We start from the raw sequence: 15,136 nt of genomic DNA, 5'->3' as shown, positions 1-15,136 counted from the left end.
AAATTTGCTGAAGGAATGTTGCCCCCAAAAAAGTGCAAAGATTGAAAGTGAAGACAAAATTAATGAAAATGTATGTTTTGAAAATCAAAGTCAGAGAACACGTGGTAGAAGAGGAGCTGGAAGACCTCACAGATTAGTGTGGAAGGGATCCAGCCAGATTCCCTGAGTGGTCACCACTGAATTTGGAGGAGCGTTCTTTGACTTAGGAACTAATGGGTAGTTCCAATGAATGATCAGCAGAAGACACAGATGGAGGGGTTGTGTGTATGTGTGGGTAGCTGTGTGTGATTGTAGTGACAGGAGGTAGTTTTTCTCTAGGTGTAACCTGCAGTTCTTGATGGAGATCTCATTCAAATAAACCAGTAATTAGGGAGAGAAATGTGTTTTGTGTGGCTTAGTATTTTTGACTCATTTACTTATTTATTTTTTTAAGATGGAATTTTACTCTGTTGCCCCACGCTGGAGTGCCGTGGTGCGATCTTGGCTCACTACAACCTCAGCCTCCCGGGTTCAAGCAATTCTCCTGCCTCAGCCTCCCGAGTAACTGGGACTATAGGCACATGCCACTACACCTGGCTAAAGTTTTATTTTTAGTAGAGACGGGGTTTCACCATGTTGGCCAGGCTGGTCTCAAACTCCTGACCTCAGGTGATCTGCCCTCCTCAGCCTCTCAAAATGCTGGGATTACAGACATGAGCCACCGCGCCTGGCCCATTATGCTTTGTGATGGTCTCACTTCTCATCGTGTATTATCCGTTGTAATTGTTTCCAGCTTTCAAAATGAGCATTGACCTTTTCTATAATTCTAAAGTGTTTGGTTATGGTCCCAGCATTGGATTATCAGTGATTCTCAGCTGGGGTGATTTTACCCTCCAGAGGAGACTTGTAAATTTCTGGAGACATTTCTACTGTCGGAACTCTGGGAAAAGGCTTCCAGTGGGTAGAGGCCAGGGATGCAGCTAAACATCCCACCATGCACAGGACAGCCTCCCACCAAAATAATCATCTGGTCCCAAATGTCAGTAGTGCCAACGTTTAGCAATGCCGCTTAAACATTTCCCATCTTTTCAAAAGATCATCCCTTTGTTTTCAGATTTAAGTCCCAAGTGTAAATGGAGATTAACCTCAGGGTTAGTCTTCTTCTGCCTCTTAAAAGTGTATCTTAGGGTTAGCTAAATGTATGCTAATATTTCAATATGGAGCTTAATGAGAATAAATATTCTCCCAAAACACAAAAGAGTCCTGTGGTTATAGTAATCCAGCTTTAGGCTTTGGTGGGCTGTTGCTATTAATGTAGCAAATCCAGGCATGAAAAGTGGTCACTTGGAGTGTGTGCTAAATATTTATTTCCATTAAAAATATCCAACATAAACTATATGCGTCTGGATATTTAAGTGTTTGTTGTTACAGTAGCAGATTTGTAATGTCCAGTTATTTTTTTATTTGCTTCTTGGGTACTAACTGCAAGATTATAGTTAAGGAATACAGTGTCTGTATTTCTTAATTGTACAACTCTTTCATTGAAATACATGTTTTATTTTAAATTCATAAGAAAACTCCTTTTTTTTGCTTTACAGGAATTGCTGGTTACTTAACTACTCATGATTTACTTGGGAAAACTTTAAGCTCCAGCCCTCAAATTGTTAGATAATTATAATAAATATTTACTTGCTGATTATCATTGTTTTCCCTTTTTCAATGACCTGATAGATAATTTTTTAGGCATTTAATTATTTTTGTCTTTAAGGCATGAAGCACAGTAGGTTTTAGATTCAATGCCAATTCATAATAATGTTTCATAGGAATAAAATAGTTGACTTGTTTATTTTTAAAATGCATTTTTCATATATGAGTAGCATTTGAAGCCTACACATTGGGAAGAAATTGAATAACACAGAAATACTTACAGCGAACATTTAGAGTTCCTATTCTTCCCCAATACCATTTTCTTTCCTGGGGGCAGCTAATATTAACAGTGGATCCTTGTACATTGAAATTGGACAAGAAAAATGGACAAATATTGCTAATTCTTATAATTTTTCCCCACACTATGGAAACAAATGATATTGGAACTCTGTGAGGTACGTTTAAATCTATAGTCCAGATAGAGTTCGGAAGTGAATCCCACTACTTAATAACGTCTTTCATTGATACAGCACATTTAAACTTTGAAGGTGTTTTCGTGGCTATGTGCTTGCTTTTTTCTGCTATCCTTCAATGTTTGTAAGTGGCTGTTAGTTGTGTGCAAATTTTAGTTTTCTGTTATTTGTTGGCATCATAGTGTTTTTCCTCTTTTGCCTGCATTTCCTTTGTCTCCATGGCTGGTTCCTTTTGTGCATGTAGCGATTGGACCTACATATTCTTACTCATTGTGTCATGCCCAAATACATTCTTAAATTATTTTTATTTGTGCCATGCCAAAGCAATAACCTCCATTCTGGTACTTACGAGGTAAAATATTCATTGTTACTTTTATAATCTACTGTACCCCTTCCAGGTGACAAAACATTTGAAAATACATGAAATGGGTATTTCTTTTTTCCATTATTGATTTTACTGACTGGATTTTCCTGTGAATCATAGGGATAAAATATTATAAAATCCTAAGAGGCTGCTTATAGATCTCTCCTCACCAGCAGTAATATCTTTGGAATTAGGGGCTGCAAGGTATTTCATATTACGTATTTCCTTTTCCTTATTCAAGAGCTTCTGCCGTGTGTATAACTGGGAAATCATGAAAGATGCCCCCAAGGCACACACCAAACTGTCTTCTATTTTCCAGCGCTCCTGTCTTTTCAGGCTCCTCCTCCAACCCCTTCCTTCTGGGTTCAGGCTCTCCTGCAATCTCTTGCCCTGACAATTTCATTACCCTTTAAATCTGACCCCCACTTCCTGTCTCTTCTCTCTAGAATTCATCTTTCACACCAATACAAGAGGTGTACTTCTGAAAGGATCTGGTTGTCTTCACTATTAATACAAGTTAATACAAAGTGCCATTAATACAAAATGTCCCTTTCTTGCCCTGAAGCCCTCCCTGCATCTCCACTGTGAGCTGAATCAGGTGGGGAGAATACAGTGGGTCACCAAAGACCACCCTAGACTATAGCCTTTCTCTGGAAATGTCACATACTTGCTAGGAATTCACATCCTCCTCCTCCTCTCTGCTCATCTGTCTTCAGCCCAGCTCATCACTACACCCACAGCTAGATAATCATTCCCTCCTCTGTGATTCAACTGCGTGTCATTTACACCTTCACGACCCATCTCAGGCCGTCTTTTATTATGGTGAGAAGTGTGTGTCTCTCCTCCCACTAGGCATGAGCTCTTTGAGGGTTGGCTCCCCGTCAGGCATAGAGCAAGTTAGCAGATGTGAATGTAATTGATGTGTCGGGCCTCTCTAGTGAGAGTGGATTGATACAGTCTAAATGCCTGGTTATCCTAAGTGGCAGGACACCTGTGTAGTCATGCCTCTTCCTTCGATTGTTGAACAGTCAAAGGCACACATGAATGGACTTGCTCTGACCCGGAATCTGGAAGCGGGGGTGCTGGAGCTCCAACAGGCAGAACCAGGTTTTAAAAGTACTTTGAAAAGCATTTTAGGGTAAAAATGCAATACTTTCTAAGAGTAATATTAGTACAGATGATTTAACCCTGTTTAGGTAATATATAATTGATTTCTCATAAGGGTTTTTTTTTTTTTTTTCTTATTTGTGAACACATTTTACTTTACTGAAGGGAATATTCATATATTCCCTACCTTAGATTTAAGGACTTTATTAGTTTTTGATAAATAAGTGTAGTAGCAATGTCATTGTTTATCTTCCCTACTAAGTGAGAGAGCACATTTTCAAGGTTGTGATTTTGAGGTTATTGAATATTATAAAGTGAAACAAAATAGGAACCTTGCTACCTTAAATTACTGTTTTAATTCTGGCTTCACAGTATTTTTTTTTTTTTTTTTCTGGTCTATGTCTTAAAAAGCTGTGGACATTCCAACAGATGGGGGAGGAGCAAAAAAAATTCCAAGAATTTAGCTGTAATCAAGTCTCTGGAGGTAGTTGTGTACCTTGGAATCTTACTGTCTTAAATCCAGATTTACCAAGCTTTAAATTACCTCCATCCTTAGCTGACAGGATTGGGGGTGGGAGACGATGTGAGTCAGGATCAAAGGAATTGTTTTAATGACCTTGCAGTTCCTTTTCTGTGATCCCATAGCAGGGTGTTGCCCAGGTGAAATGCTTAGAAATCATTGCTTTTGAGCAGTGGTGGTCCGTGTAGACTTTGACCCTTCCAAACTAGAATATTTGATATTTTGATTTTCAAAAAATACTGTATTAGTAATTTTATATTTATTTGAATATTTGTGAGTAAAAACAGGAATGAGAAATGGCTGCCCCAGATTAGTACTTAGTTTATTTTTTTTTTTGCATGTGAAATAATGACATTTGCTTTAGAAATTTACTAGCAGTTTTTATATTTTGTTTTGGTTTATAAGAACTGAAGTCCCTTAAAGAAGTGTGTGTGTTGGCCGGGCGCGGTGGCTCAAGCCTGTAATCCCAACACTTTGGGAGGCCGAGACGAGCGGATCACGAGGTCAGGAGATCGAGACCATCCTGGCTAACGCGGTGAAACCCCCCGTCTCTACTAAGAAATACAAAAAAATTAGCCGGGCGTGGTGGCGGGCGCCTGTAGTCCCAGCTACTCGGGAGGCTGAGGCAGGAGAATGGCGTGAACTTGCAATGAGTTCACGCCAGGAGGCGGAGCTTGCAATGAGCCGAGATCGCGCCACTGCACTCCAGCCTGGACCACTGACTGAGTGAGACTCCGTTTCAAAAAACAAAAGAAAAAAAAAAAAAGTGTGTGTGTGTTCTGTAAGCAGATGGAGGTGAAGAAAAAAAATCATCATTATTGTAGATCAGAAGCCTTTAAGTGCATCAGCTGGGTAATTTTTAAATGGACAGAGAAACACTATTTTCATGTGAGCTGTTCCACGATCTTTGTAACCAACCTCTTTGCTGTGGAATTGTCTTAAAGATGAACTGCCTTTTGGTATGTTTGAAAAGCACAGGAAACATCTGCTACAGGTTGACTGTGACAATATTTTGCTTAGGGAAAGAGGAGATAGGATAGGGAGAATGGAAGGCAGAGCAGAGCTCCCTGTCTCCTGCCTTCACCCTCACAGCATTGATCTTCGGGACTTATAACCCTTCCCGTGCCGTGTCAAGCAGCTGCTAAGCACTTCTGAAGGGTGGGCCTTTCCTTCTGTACCGATTCCTTCCCATGAGCTGTATTTGGCCAGGTCTGGCCAGATATATAAGCAGTAGCGGTTTGAAACAGTTACAGGATAGAACAAGCATTAATGTTGGCAGCAATTAAAAAAGTGAAATCGATGCTTACTCAAACACGTGCTCATCTTGTCCGTTCATTCCTGTGGTTCCTCTAATGGGACATAAACACCAAAACTTGGATGTGGTAACTCTTATGGTCTTAATCTTGGTAATAATAAAGGAGTTAGTTTTGTAGATCTTAGTATAATAATCACTACCATTTAGTGCATTCTTCTATGTGGGAATCTCTGTTTTTCAGAACAACCAGACAAGATAGTTGTTATGATTCTAATTTTACAGATGAGTTACTAAGGCTCAAAGAAAAATTAGTTTCTCAAAGCCCCATGGCTAGGCAGGTGTTGAGCTTGGTAGTCAGACCTTAGAATTTCTTTATTTGGGCACACTGTCTCTTTTAGAACACAGCATGGTCAGAATTACATGCAGGATTTTTAGTAGTGAAAATATTACAGTGTGTACAGATTCCCTTCTATTCCTTTCCTCACTGTTGGGATGATCCATTGCCCTACATGGCTTGTCTGTCTGTTGCTTTTCTCTTTCTTTTTTCTCACGTCGAAGTTTAAGAGGGAGAATAGGAACAGACACATGTGAAATGTGTGTTCCCTCATGGGTCTGTGTGTGTCAGAGAGAGTGTGGGAAGGAGGGAGGAAGGAAGGCAGTCAAGTCCATAAAACTTCCTCATATGCCAGTGACTGGAGTAGTTAAGGCCATTTTGTCAAGTCAAAGCCAATTGTGGTTAAAACCTCCTTGAAATATAATGCTTCCATATACACTTTGAAAATTTTTGGCTGAGGAGACCATCATTTTTCCTTATTCAAAGTACAGTTAATGAATTTCCCAGTTATATAGCAGTAATGCATTTTTAAATTTTATTTTATTTTTTATTTTTATTTTTGCGACAGAGTCTTGCTCTGTTGCCCAGGCTTGAGTGCAGTGGCGTGATCTCGGCTTACTGCAAGCTGCGCCTCCCAGGTTCACGCCATTCTCCTGCCTCAGCCTCCCAAGTACCTGGGACTACAGGCGCCGCCACCATGCCTGGCTCATTTTTTTTGTATTTTTAGTCAAGATGGTGTTTCACCATGTTAGCCAGGATGGTCTCGATCTCCTGACCTCGTGATCTGCCTGCCTCAGCCTCCCAAAGTGCTGGGATTACAGGCATGAGCCACCACGCCTGGCCCCTGTAATGCATTCTTTAACAGTGCAGAATGGAGATTAGCAGTGCAGGAATCTGTGGTGACAAGTTAAGCGAGAATTTTTAAAGTCGTATTTTATGAACTCTATGAATGTCTTCACACTTTCTCTCTTTTTGCACTTCTGTCTTTTTTGGATGCCCCACTCTACCCGCTCTGAGCATGTCTTCCCAAGATGCCTTCTATGCTAAGATCTTGAAATGCTGGAGCAAACACAGAAATGACCTGTAACCAACTGAAAATATATAAGGGTAGCATGGACCTATGGAATCATGTCAGACAGACTGGAGAAGAGAGGAGGAAGCAGCTTGGGGAAAGTGTGCAATGGGACTGAAATGGCTTTCAAAACTGTGCCAAGAATAAACTAGATGCAGAGGTGCTTAAACAGGATGGTGTAATATTAATGGAGGACACACAGAGAAACCTAGCTGGATAAGCACTTTTTACTTGCCATCTTCTTCAGAGAATGGCCTTCAAAACTAGAAAGTATAGAATAGTCATTACTGAGAGTGCTTTAGAGCCTGAACTAAGGACCACAGGCAAAAGCACTCAGAGTTCCTCCAGATGTATAAATCTGCATCCCAAGTAGGATTTTTACCCATGATCTCAGGGTCAGTCATGTCATAAACTTGTGAGAAATTACCAGAAAAATGGAGATGGAGAAATGTCCTAATTAAGAGGACACATTAGTTTTTAGAAGCTGAAGCTATAAAGTAAGTTTGATGTGAGTTCCTAGCCAAACTGTAAGATAAATAACTGACTAGAGATCTTTATATGTGCTTAGGAAAGAATGTGGTGGTCACCAGGAATCAACAGGGATACCACTAATAGGCCTTGTCCAGACTCATTTCCTTTAAGTACTACTTTTCTTTTTTTTCTTTTTCTTTTTTTTTTTTTTTTTTGAGGAGGAAGACTAGATTATTGGATGCATAGAGTGATAACATCTCACATTTGGAGATGCTCTCTCATTTAGTTCAAATAATGCTCACAAATGAACATTCTTGGCAAGTCTTGATTTCACCAAAGTGTTTGAGATAATCTCTCATAACCTTGTATAAACTAGTTAGATCTTTGTGATCAATTCAAACATTATAAGGATCAGAATAGGTGGTTCTGGGTGGCATATTTTAAGGACATTAAAAAACTGATGTAGATTCCAGAGCATGTTGATCAGAGTAGTGAGCAATACCTAGATGTCATGTCCTGCAGACATCATGGAAGGAATTGGGAACATGTCATCAGCAGAAGACTGGAGAAAAACATGGCAGTTGCCCACCTATGGAAAGAAATGACTTTGGTATTAGAGCTCAAAAGCTCAAATTATATCTACTTTTTGCATTCTCTTTTTTTTTTTTTCTGTTTTTTGGGGTGGGGAGGGCAGAGTCTTGCTCTGTTGCCAGGCTGGAGTGCAGTGGTGTGGTCTTGGCTCACTGCAACCTCTGCCTCCCAGGTTCAAGCAATTCTCCTGCCTCAGCCCCCTGAGTAGCTGGGATTACAGGCGCCCCACCATGCCCAGCTAATTTTTGTGTTTTTAGTAGAAATGGGGTTTTACCTTGTTGTCCAGGATGGTCTCAATCTCTTGACCTCGTGATCCCTGGCCTGGGTCTCCCAAAGTGTTAGGATTACAGGCGTGAGCTACTATGCCTGACCCTTATTTGCATTCTTTAAGGCCCAGTTCCAATGTTACCTTCTCTCTAAAGCCTCTTTCTCTTTGCAAAATGTTTGCTTTCACATTTGTCTTTGAACCCTTATCATCATACACAGTAACTAGATTATGTGTACAGTAGCTGCTTAATAAATGTTGGATGAAAGAATGGAGCAGAGCAGTGACTGTCCTGAGTTCTCAGATAAAAAGGCATCCAACAGCAGAAATGAGAGCCGTCTATTGTATTCCCTCCACCGTGCTATTTGTTCATTCCTGCTCTGAGTTACTAACTTTAAAGAAATATTGTTCTAAATTATATGAGAGAAAAATATTTTATAGCTGATTAAACTTAGAAATGCATTTTTTCCCTGTAATTTGCATTTTAAATCATACCTATTGTTTGCATTTAAGCAAAAAGAGCTAATGTTGGGAAATTTTTAGAATGGTTACTAGCCTGTTGTCTCTTGAGGATTTTAGTCAAGAATGAAGAAAGTAATCATTTTCAAAGTTGGAAGCCTTAAAAAAAGAAATAAACTAAGTGAAAATGATACCATCGGAGCTTTAAAAAGTTGCCTTTGTTCCAGTGGCGGTAGATCTTGAGATGTAGTAGACTGAACATCATGGAGTAATATCCCTCTCCGTTATCGTGTTCGATTTAGGCTGATTCAACAGTCATTGAGAAGTGGATGGATGGCGTGAAAGACTTCTTAATGAAACAGCAGGCTGCCCGAGGAAACGATGCGGATCTACAGAGGCAGTTAGACCAGTGCTCTGTGAGTTTTGCTGATCTGGGGAATTTGTCATAAATAATGTTTTGTTCTTTTTCTATGTTTTTCGCTGCTATTATTAAAATTGTGAGAATATAACATAGCATTAAATCTAGATAAAATATCATCATAAAGCTTTTATGACTTTATAGCTAATAAAAGAATGAAAGATTCTTCATGTTTTTACTTCTGGCCATGGTTATAGAATTTTGAGAGGTTATAGAATAGAGAACAAGAACAATTTTAGTTCATTAGAAGTCATTGTATATTGCATTTCTTGTGCCACATGTTGAGGATTAAAAAAAAAATGTAACAAATGAATTTGAGAAGTGTCTGTTCATCAAATTCATTTGTTAAGTATGTTTTTCTTAAATCCTCACCATGTGGCACAAGAAAAGCAATATACAATGACTCCACGTTGTGCACATGTACCCTAGAACTTAAAGTATAAAGAAAAAACAACCCCCCCCAAAAAAAACCAAATAAATTTGCTAGTAATAGTGCCTGCAGTTTATATTTGGTTAAATCATTAGTCTTCTCTACATTAATTAAAAGACTGTTCCCTGCTGAGAGTCAAGTATTTCTGATCTAATTTGTCAGATGGCTATATCAAGCACCCAGGTGAAATGAGTTTCTTATGGCACAATATTTCTTAAGTAGTTAGAAGTAATGACTCTTAAGCAGTCTGCTTCTATAATATTTGCAGGGAGATAAGCAGACAAACTATAATTATGGCATCCACTTATATAGTAATGAACTCAACATGCATCTTTTATGTGTTTAGGCATTTGTTAATGAAATAGAAACAATTGAATCATCTCTGAAAAACATGAAGGAAATAGAGACTAATCTTCGAAGTGGTCCCGTTGCTGGAATAAAAACTTGGGTGCAGACAAGACTAAGTGACTACCAAACCCAACTGGAGAAACTTAGCAAGGAGGTGAGTTTCTCAACGTTGCTATCTGTGGTTTTCAAGAGATGTAGAGTGTAGCTGCTCTTAACTGACTAAATGTATTATGACCCATCCAGTTTGAAAAACAATGGTCTAAAATAACTCCAGCGTGGGTAGCGAGCTGGGGCAAAAAAAGGGCATCATTTTTTGAATTAAGAGAGGGTGCTGATTGTGCAGTTTGGCTCAGGGCTTACCCATTCTTGTCTTAAACCTGTCTTGAAACACATTTATGACACTTGCTTTACCCCTAAAACATTTGAGTGTGACCATTTATTTACTTAGCAAATATTTCTTAATCAGTTGCCAACTGTCAAGCATCATTCTAGGCACTGCAGGTACAGCATTGAACAAGGAAGAAGAAACTCCTCTTAAGGAGCTTACATTCTAGTGAGGTAGATGGATAACAAATAATATCATGGAGGAGTAGCAAGGAGTTAGGGCTAGGTGGGTTATTTCAAATAGGAGGGTCAGGGAAGGACTTTCTGAGATGGGGACGTTTGAATAAAGAACTGAGTAAAGTAAGAGATTAACCTTGTAAGGTTCAGATAAGAACATTCAGGCATGGAGAATAGCAAGTTTTAAAACTCTGTGGTGGGAATGAACTTTGACTGTTTAATAGAGAATGAAGGCAGTGTAGAGAGGAGTTAGTGAGTTGGAGAATGGGAATATTTGAGGTTAGAGGTAGGCAGAGGATGGATTAGCTATGGCCTTGGAGGAAAGGACTTGGGATTTATTTCAAGTATGATATTACACAGAAAGGAATTTGAAGGGTTTGAACAGGGAAGTGACATGTGATATAGATCTTTCAAGGTCACTCTGGCTTTTTGTTTTGTTTCCTTTTTTTAGCAACACTATCTTGCTCTGTCACCCAGGCTGGAGTGCAGTGGCAGGATCCTTGCTTACTGCAGGCTTGAACTCCTGGGCTCAAGCAATCCTCCTGCCTCCTGGGTAGCTGGGACTATAGGTGTTCACCACCATGCCTAGATAATTTTATAAATACTTTTGAGCCAGATGCAGTGGTGCATGCTTGTAATCCCAGTACTTTGGGAGGCTGAGGTGGGTGGATTGCCTGAGCTCAAGAGTTTGAGACCAGCCTGGGCAACATGACAAAACCTTATCTCTATAAAAATTACAAAAATTAGCCGGACATGGTGGTATGTGCCTATAGTCCCAGCTACTTAGGAGGCTAAGGTGAGAGGGTGGCTTGAGCCCAGGGGATGGAGGTTGCAGTGAGCTGAGATCACACCACTGCACTCCAGCCTGGGCGAAAGAGCCAGACCCTGTCTAAAAAAAAAAAAAAAAAATTGTACAGATGGGGTTCTGGCTCAATGCTTTGGGAGGCTGAGGCAAGAGGATGGCTTGAAGTCAGCAGTTTGAGACCAGATGCCAATCTGGTCAGATGCTGCTGACTTCAAGCCATCCTCCTGCCTCAGCCTCCCAAAGCATGGAGATCACAGGCATGGGCCACTGCACTCAGCCTCTCTCTAGTTTTCATGTGAGTAGTTTTCTCGGGGAAGGCAAGAATGAAAATAGAAAGAATCCTTATAAGGTTACTGCAATCTTGGAGAGAGAGGATGGCCCCATGTACTAGAGAGGCTAGAGAAGTAGTGATGGAGGGCATGAGAAATACTAGGTTTGAAAATAAAGAAGAGACCTAAGGAAAGAATTGGATGTGTGATAGGAGAAAAAGTGAACGGTCAAGCATGACTCAGAATTTTTGCAAAGCTTCCACTTTGTGTGAATTGTGGTGTCATTTACTGCAATAACGAAGGAGAAGCTTTTGTGGGTGTAGGTGAAATGATGACTACCATTCTGGAAGGGTTAAATTTGATGCTAGAAGCTAAGGAGGAAAAATCAGTAACAGGGAATGTGGGGTCCCAAATGCTAGGTGGAGAAAACTTCACAGTGCCTAATGCTGAGGATTGCAGGGGCCAATCAAAACAGAAAATCAAGCTTCAAATTTGATAAGAAGGAGGCATTTAATAACCTTGAGTAAGTAGGGTCAGTGATCTGGTGGGAAAAATAATCATAGTGGAGAGTGTCAAGGAGGGTATGGGAACTGAGGAACTGGGACACCAAGCATAACCAACTTTGAGAAATTTCTCTTCAGGGGAGCAGATAAATGGGTGGGTACTGGTGATGGGAATCCAAAGAGGTGGTTTTGTTATTTTTTATAATGAGAGATATTAAATGAGAGATATTAATGAGAGGACCTCTCATTTAGAAAAAAATGATGGTGCAGAAAGAGATTGAGATAGGAGAATTTCTCAAGTGAAGTCTGTGATTATGTAAGGATGAGATCCACGATCTAAGTGAAGATGTTGCTAGAGATATGGTTTCTCCATGGTAATGGAAGGGAGGAAATGATATGGAACAGTAGAACTGGGAGGTATTCTGTCTCGATTGCTTTGATTTTTATTAGTGGAATAATAGTGAGGCTATATATAGCTGAAGTGAGTGACAAAGCAGTGAAAAATAGAAGTCAATGTGAAATATAGGCATACCCCACAGTCATGTGGATAGTACATATTTCTTAATAAAATGCTTTTGGCTAATGTTTGTATCAGAAAAATTTATATTTGCATAACTGAATATTTTGCTTTGTTTTTGTTGTTTTACCCAACTAACTTATTTTGAACACGTTCAAATGTAAGGAAAAGTTAAAAGAATGATAAAAGGAGCAGCTGTATATCCATCCATTCAGAGACTCGCTAATGTTTTATCACCTTTGCTTTCTCTCTCTCTGCCCTTCTCTTCACACACACACACACACACACACACACACACACACCCTTTTTTTGGGTACTTTTGAACAGGAAATTGAAAACATCATGACACTTCAGCCCTAAATACTCTAGCGTGATTCTCCAAGCATGAAGGTATTCTTCTGCAAAATCACAATACCATGATCACACTTAAGAAGCTAATAATGTTGTACTCTCACCTCTTACCCTAGCTAAATTCAAATTTTTCTCAATATGCTGTAATCTGATGGCATGTGCCTTAAGGAACTGGGGTTTTTGAGGAAATACATAGAGAATGGTTTGGAAGTGGCAGTGAGGATCAAGGAAGGTGATAATTAGAAGTTTGTATCTTTATCGATCTATCCATCCATCCATCCATCCATCCATCCATCCATCCATCCATCCATCCATCCACATAAATGTGACAACAAAGAATTCATTGTGAATTGCTGATTCAAAATACAGGAATAAATATATGGGAAATTTAAAGTGTCCTTAGGAAGGAGGTGTGAAAGTTATCTAGAGCATTTCCAGACTATTGCATTGCATTGACTAGTACAAATGTTGAAGTAGTTTTGGACAAACACAATTTTGTCAAATTTTCATTTTGCGAAAAGAACAGGCATGTAAAACAAATCAACAACAAAGATAGTTTATTTTGTCTATTATATTCGTGATATCCTGTAAAACAGGAACATTTAAATGCCAAAAAATAGAAAGTATATATTCTCAGGATAATTAAAGATAATTTTGAGGGTGTTTTGTTGTTGTTGTGGTAGTTTCTTTATTTTCTTCATTTGTGTTTGGATCTGTGAAAATTATATTGCTGACTAGTGTTCAAAAAGTACACATACAGAGAATTTTCTGGAAGTGGGGCCCAAGAATCTTTCTCTCTCTCTCTTTCTCTTTCTGTGTGTGTGCATGTATTTTAATGAAAAGCTTACCAGGTTAACCTGATGATCAGCCAGGCTTGGGAATGGGATTGTGAGTGTTGCTGGCACCAGTTCCTTGGTTACCCTGTGGGGACAGTGGAAGAAAAGCTCTTGTTTGGTCCTGTCTATTTTTATGCCAGAGATCCTATTTGGAGAGAGGGACTGGAGCCTCTATCTCTTGCTTAACTTTAACTTCCGTGAGAACCATCCAGTTCCTGTGCTGGCCTTCGGTTACTATCAACCTAGCAGCCAAGCAGGCCCTGGCAGTGTGGCCACTACTGCAGCATTTAATTTGAGCATAAGGCTGAACTTGTCACGTAGGGGTTGGACTGTGACTGCAGAACGATGCCTTCTCTCACAGTAGAAGTCAGTTTGTTGTTATGGGGAGGAGTGCTCTGAAAATATTTCTTGACTTCTCTGAAATTTTTAACTAAGTTACTGAATCAGAATCAGACAACTATTTATTTTTTACTGTAACTTTTTTGTGTCTGTGTGGCATATACAAATATAGTAGATATCAAAACCAAAATTTTACAGAGCAGTGTTTTATGACATCTTTAATAGCAGCCTATCCCTCGCTGCTTTTTAAAAGTGAAATCTTAATGGGAAGTGCAGTTAAAAAGAAGAAAATGGACATTTTGGTTGCTTCTGGCTTTTTTTTTTTTGAGATGGAGTTTTGCTCTGTTCCCCGGGTTGGAGTACAGTGGTGTGATCTCGGCTCACTGCAACCTCTGCCTCCCAGGTTCAGGCAATTCTCCTGCCTCCACTTCCTGGGACTACAGGCATGTGCCACCATGCCTGGTTAATTTTTGTATTTTTAGTAGAGATGGGGTTTTGCCATGTTGGCCATGCTGATCTCAAACTCCTAACCTCAGGTGATCCCCCTGCCTTGGCCTCCCAAAGTGCTGCAATGACAGGCGTGAGCCACCAAACCTGACCGGCTTCTAGGTTTTTTGTTTTTCCTTTTTTTTTTTTTTTTCATTATAAACAGTGCTACATTAAATTTACTTCATATATGTGCTTTTACTGTTATAGATTCCTACATCTGGGATTACAGTCAACAGTTATGCGTTTCCAAAATTATAATAGATATTTCGAGATAAGAGTATTATCCAAATGTGGTGTAGAATTCCAGTCATAAGATTATTTTCATTATTGCTTATATTCCACAGCATTAGCACGAAGTGTATGACATTTTATCTGAATTTTTAAAGCATGCAATTTGTTGTGGAAAGTTATCACGTGCCTTTAAATATGAAGAGCTAAAACTTGATATTGAACACATTAACATTTGTTTATTTGGGGGAATGGTTTTTCCTTTGTAGATCGCTACTCAAAAAAGTAGGTTGTCTGAAAGTCAAGAAAAAGCTGCGAACCTAAAGAAAGACTTGGCAGAGATGCAGGAATGGATGACCCAGGCTGAGGAAGAATACCTGGAGCGGGATTTTGAGTACAAGTCACCAGAAGAGCTTGAGAGTGCTGTGGAAGAGATGAAGGTGAGGCGGGGACAACCAGTGCCAACAGACTTCATGCCTCCCTCCTCCCTTTAAAACCAGCCCAT

At 39.6% G+C, this 15,136-nt stretch overlaps 1 protein-coding gene across 8 annotated transcripts in view; it reads left to right on the top strand.

Annotated features, from left to right (window-relative positions):
• Nucleotides 1-15,136, top strand: part of UTRN (utrophin) — a 576,638-nt gene that overhangs the window by 175,424 nt on the left and 386,078 nt on the right. For all 8 annotated transcript variants that reach the window (XM_050787306.1, XM_050787309.1, XM_050787310.1 and 5 more), the window contains 3 exons: nucleotides 8,840-8,953; nucleotides 9,732-9,887; nucleotides 14,901-15,071. In XM_050787306.1, coding sequence (XP_050643263.1) covers nucleotides 8,840-8,953; nucleotides 9,732-9,887; nucleotides 14,901-15,071 — 441 coding nt within the window. The remainder of the gene's footprint in view (nucleotides 1-8,839; nucleotides 8,954-9,731; nucleotides 9,888-14,900; nucleotides 15,072-15,136) is intronic.

This window comes from Macaca thibetana, chromosome 4 (genome assembly GCF_024542745.1).
Source record: "Macaca thibetana thibetana isolate TM-01 chromosome 4, ASM2454274v1, whole genome shotgun sequence".
NCBI lineage: Eukaryota > Metazoa > Chordata > Mammalia > Primates > Cercopithecidae > Macaca > Macaca thibetana.
Note: the sequence above shows the minus strand (reverse complement) of the source record. Positions and strands in the feature narration are given on the sequence as shown.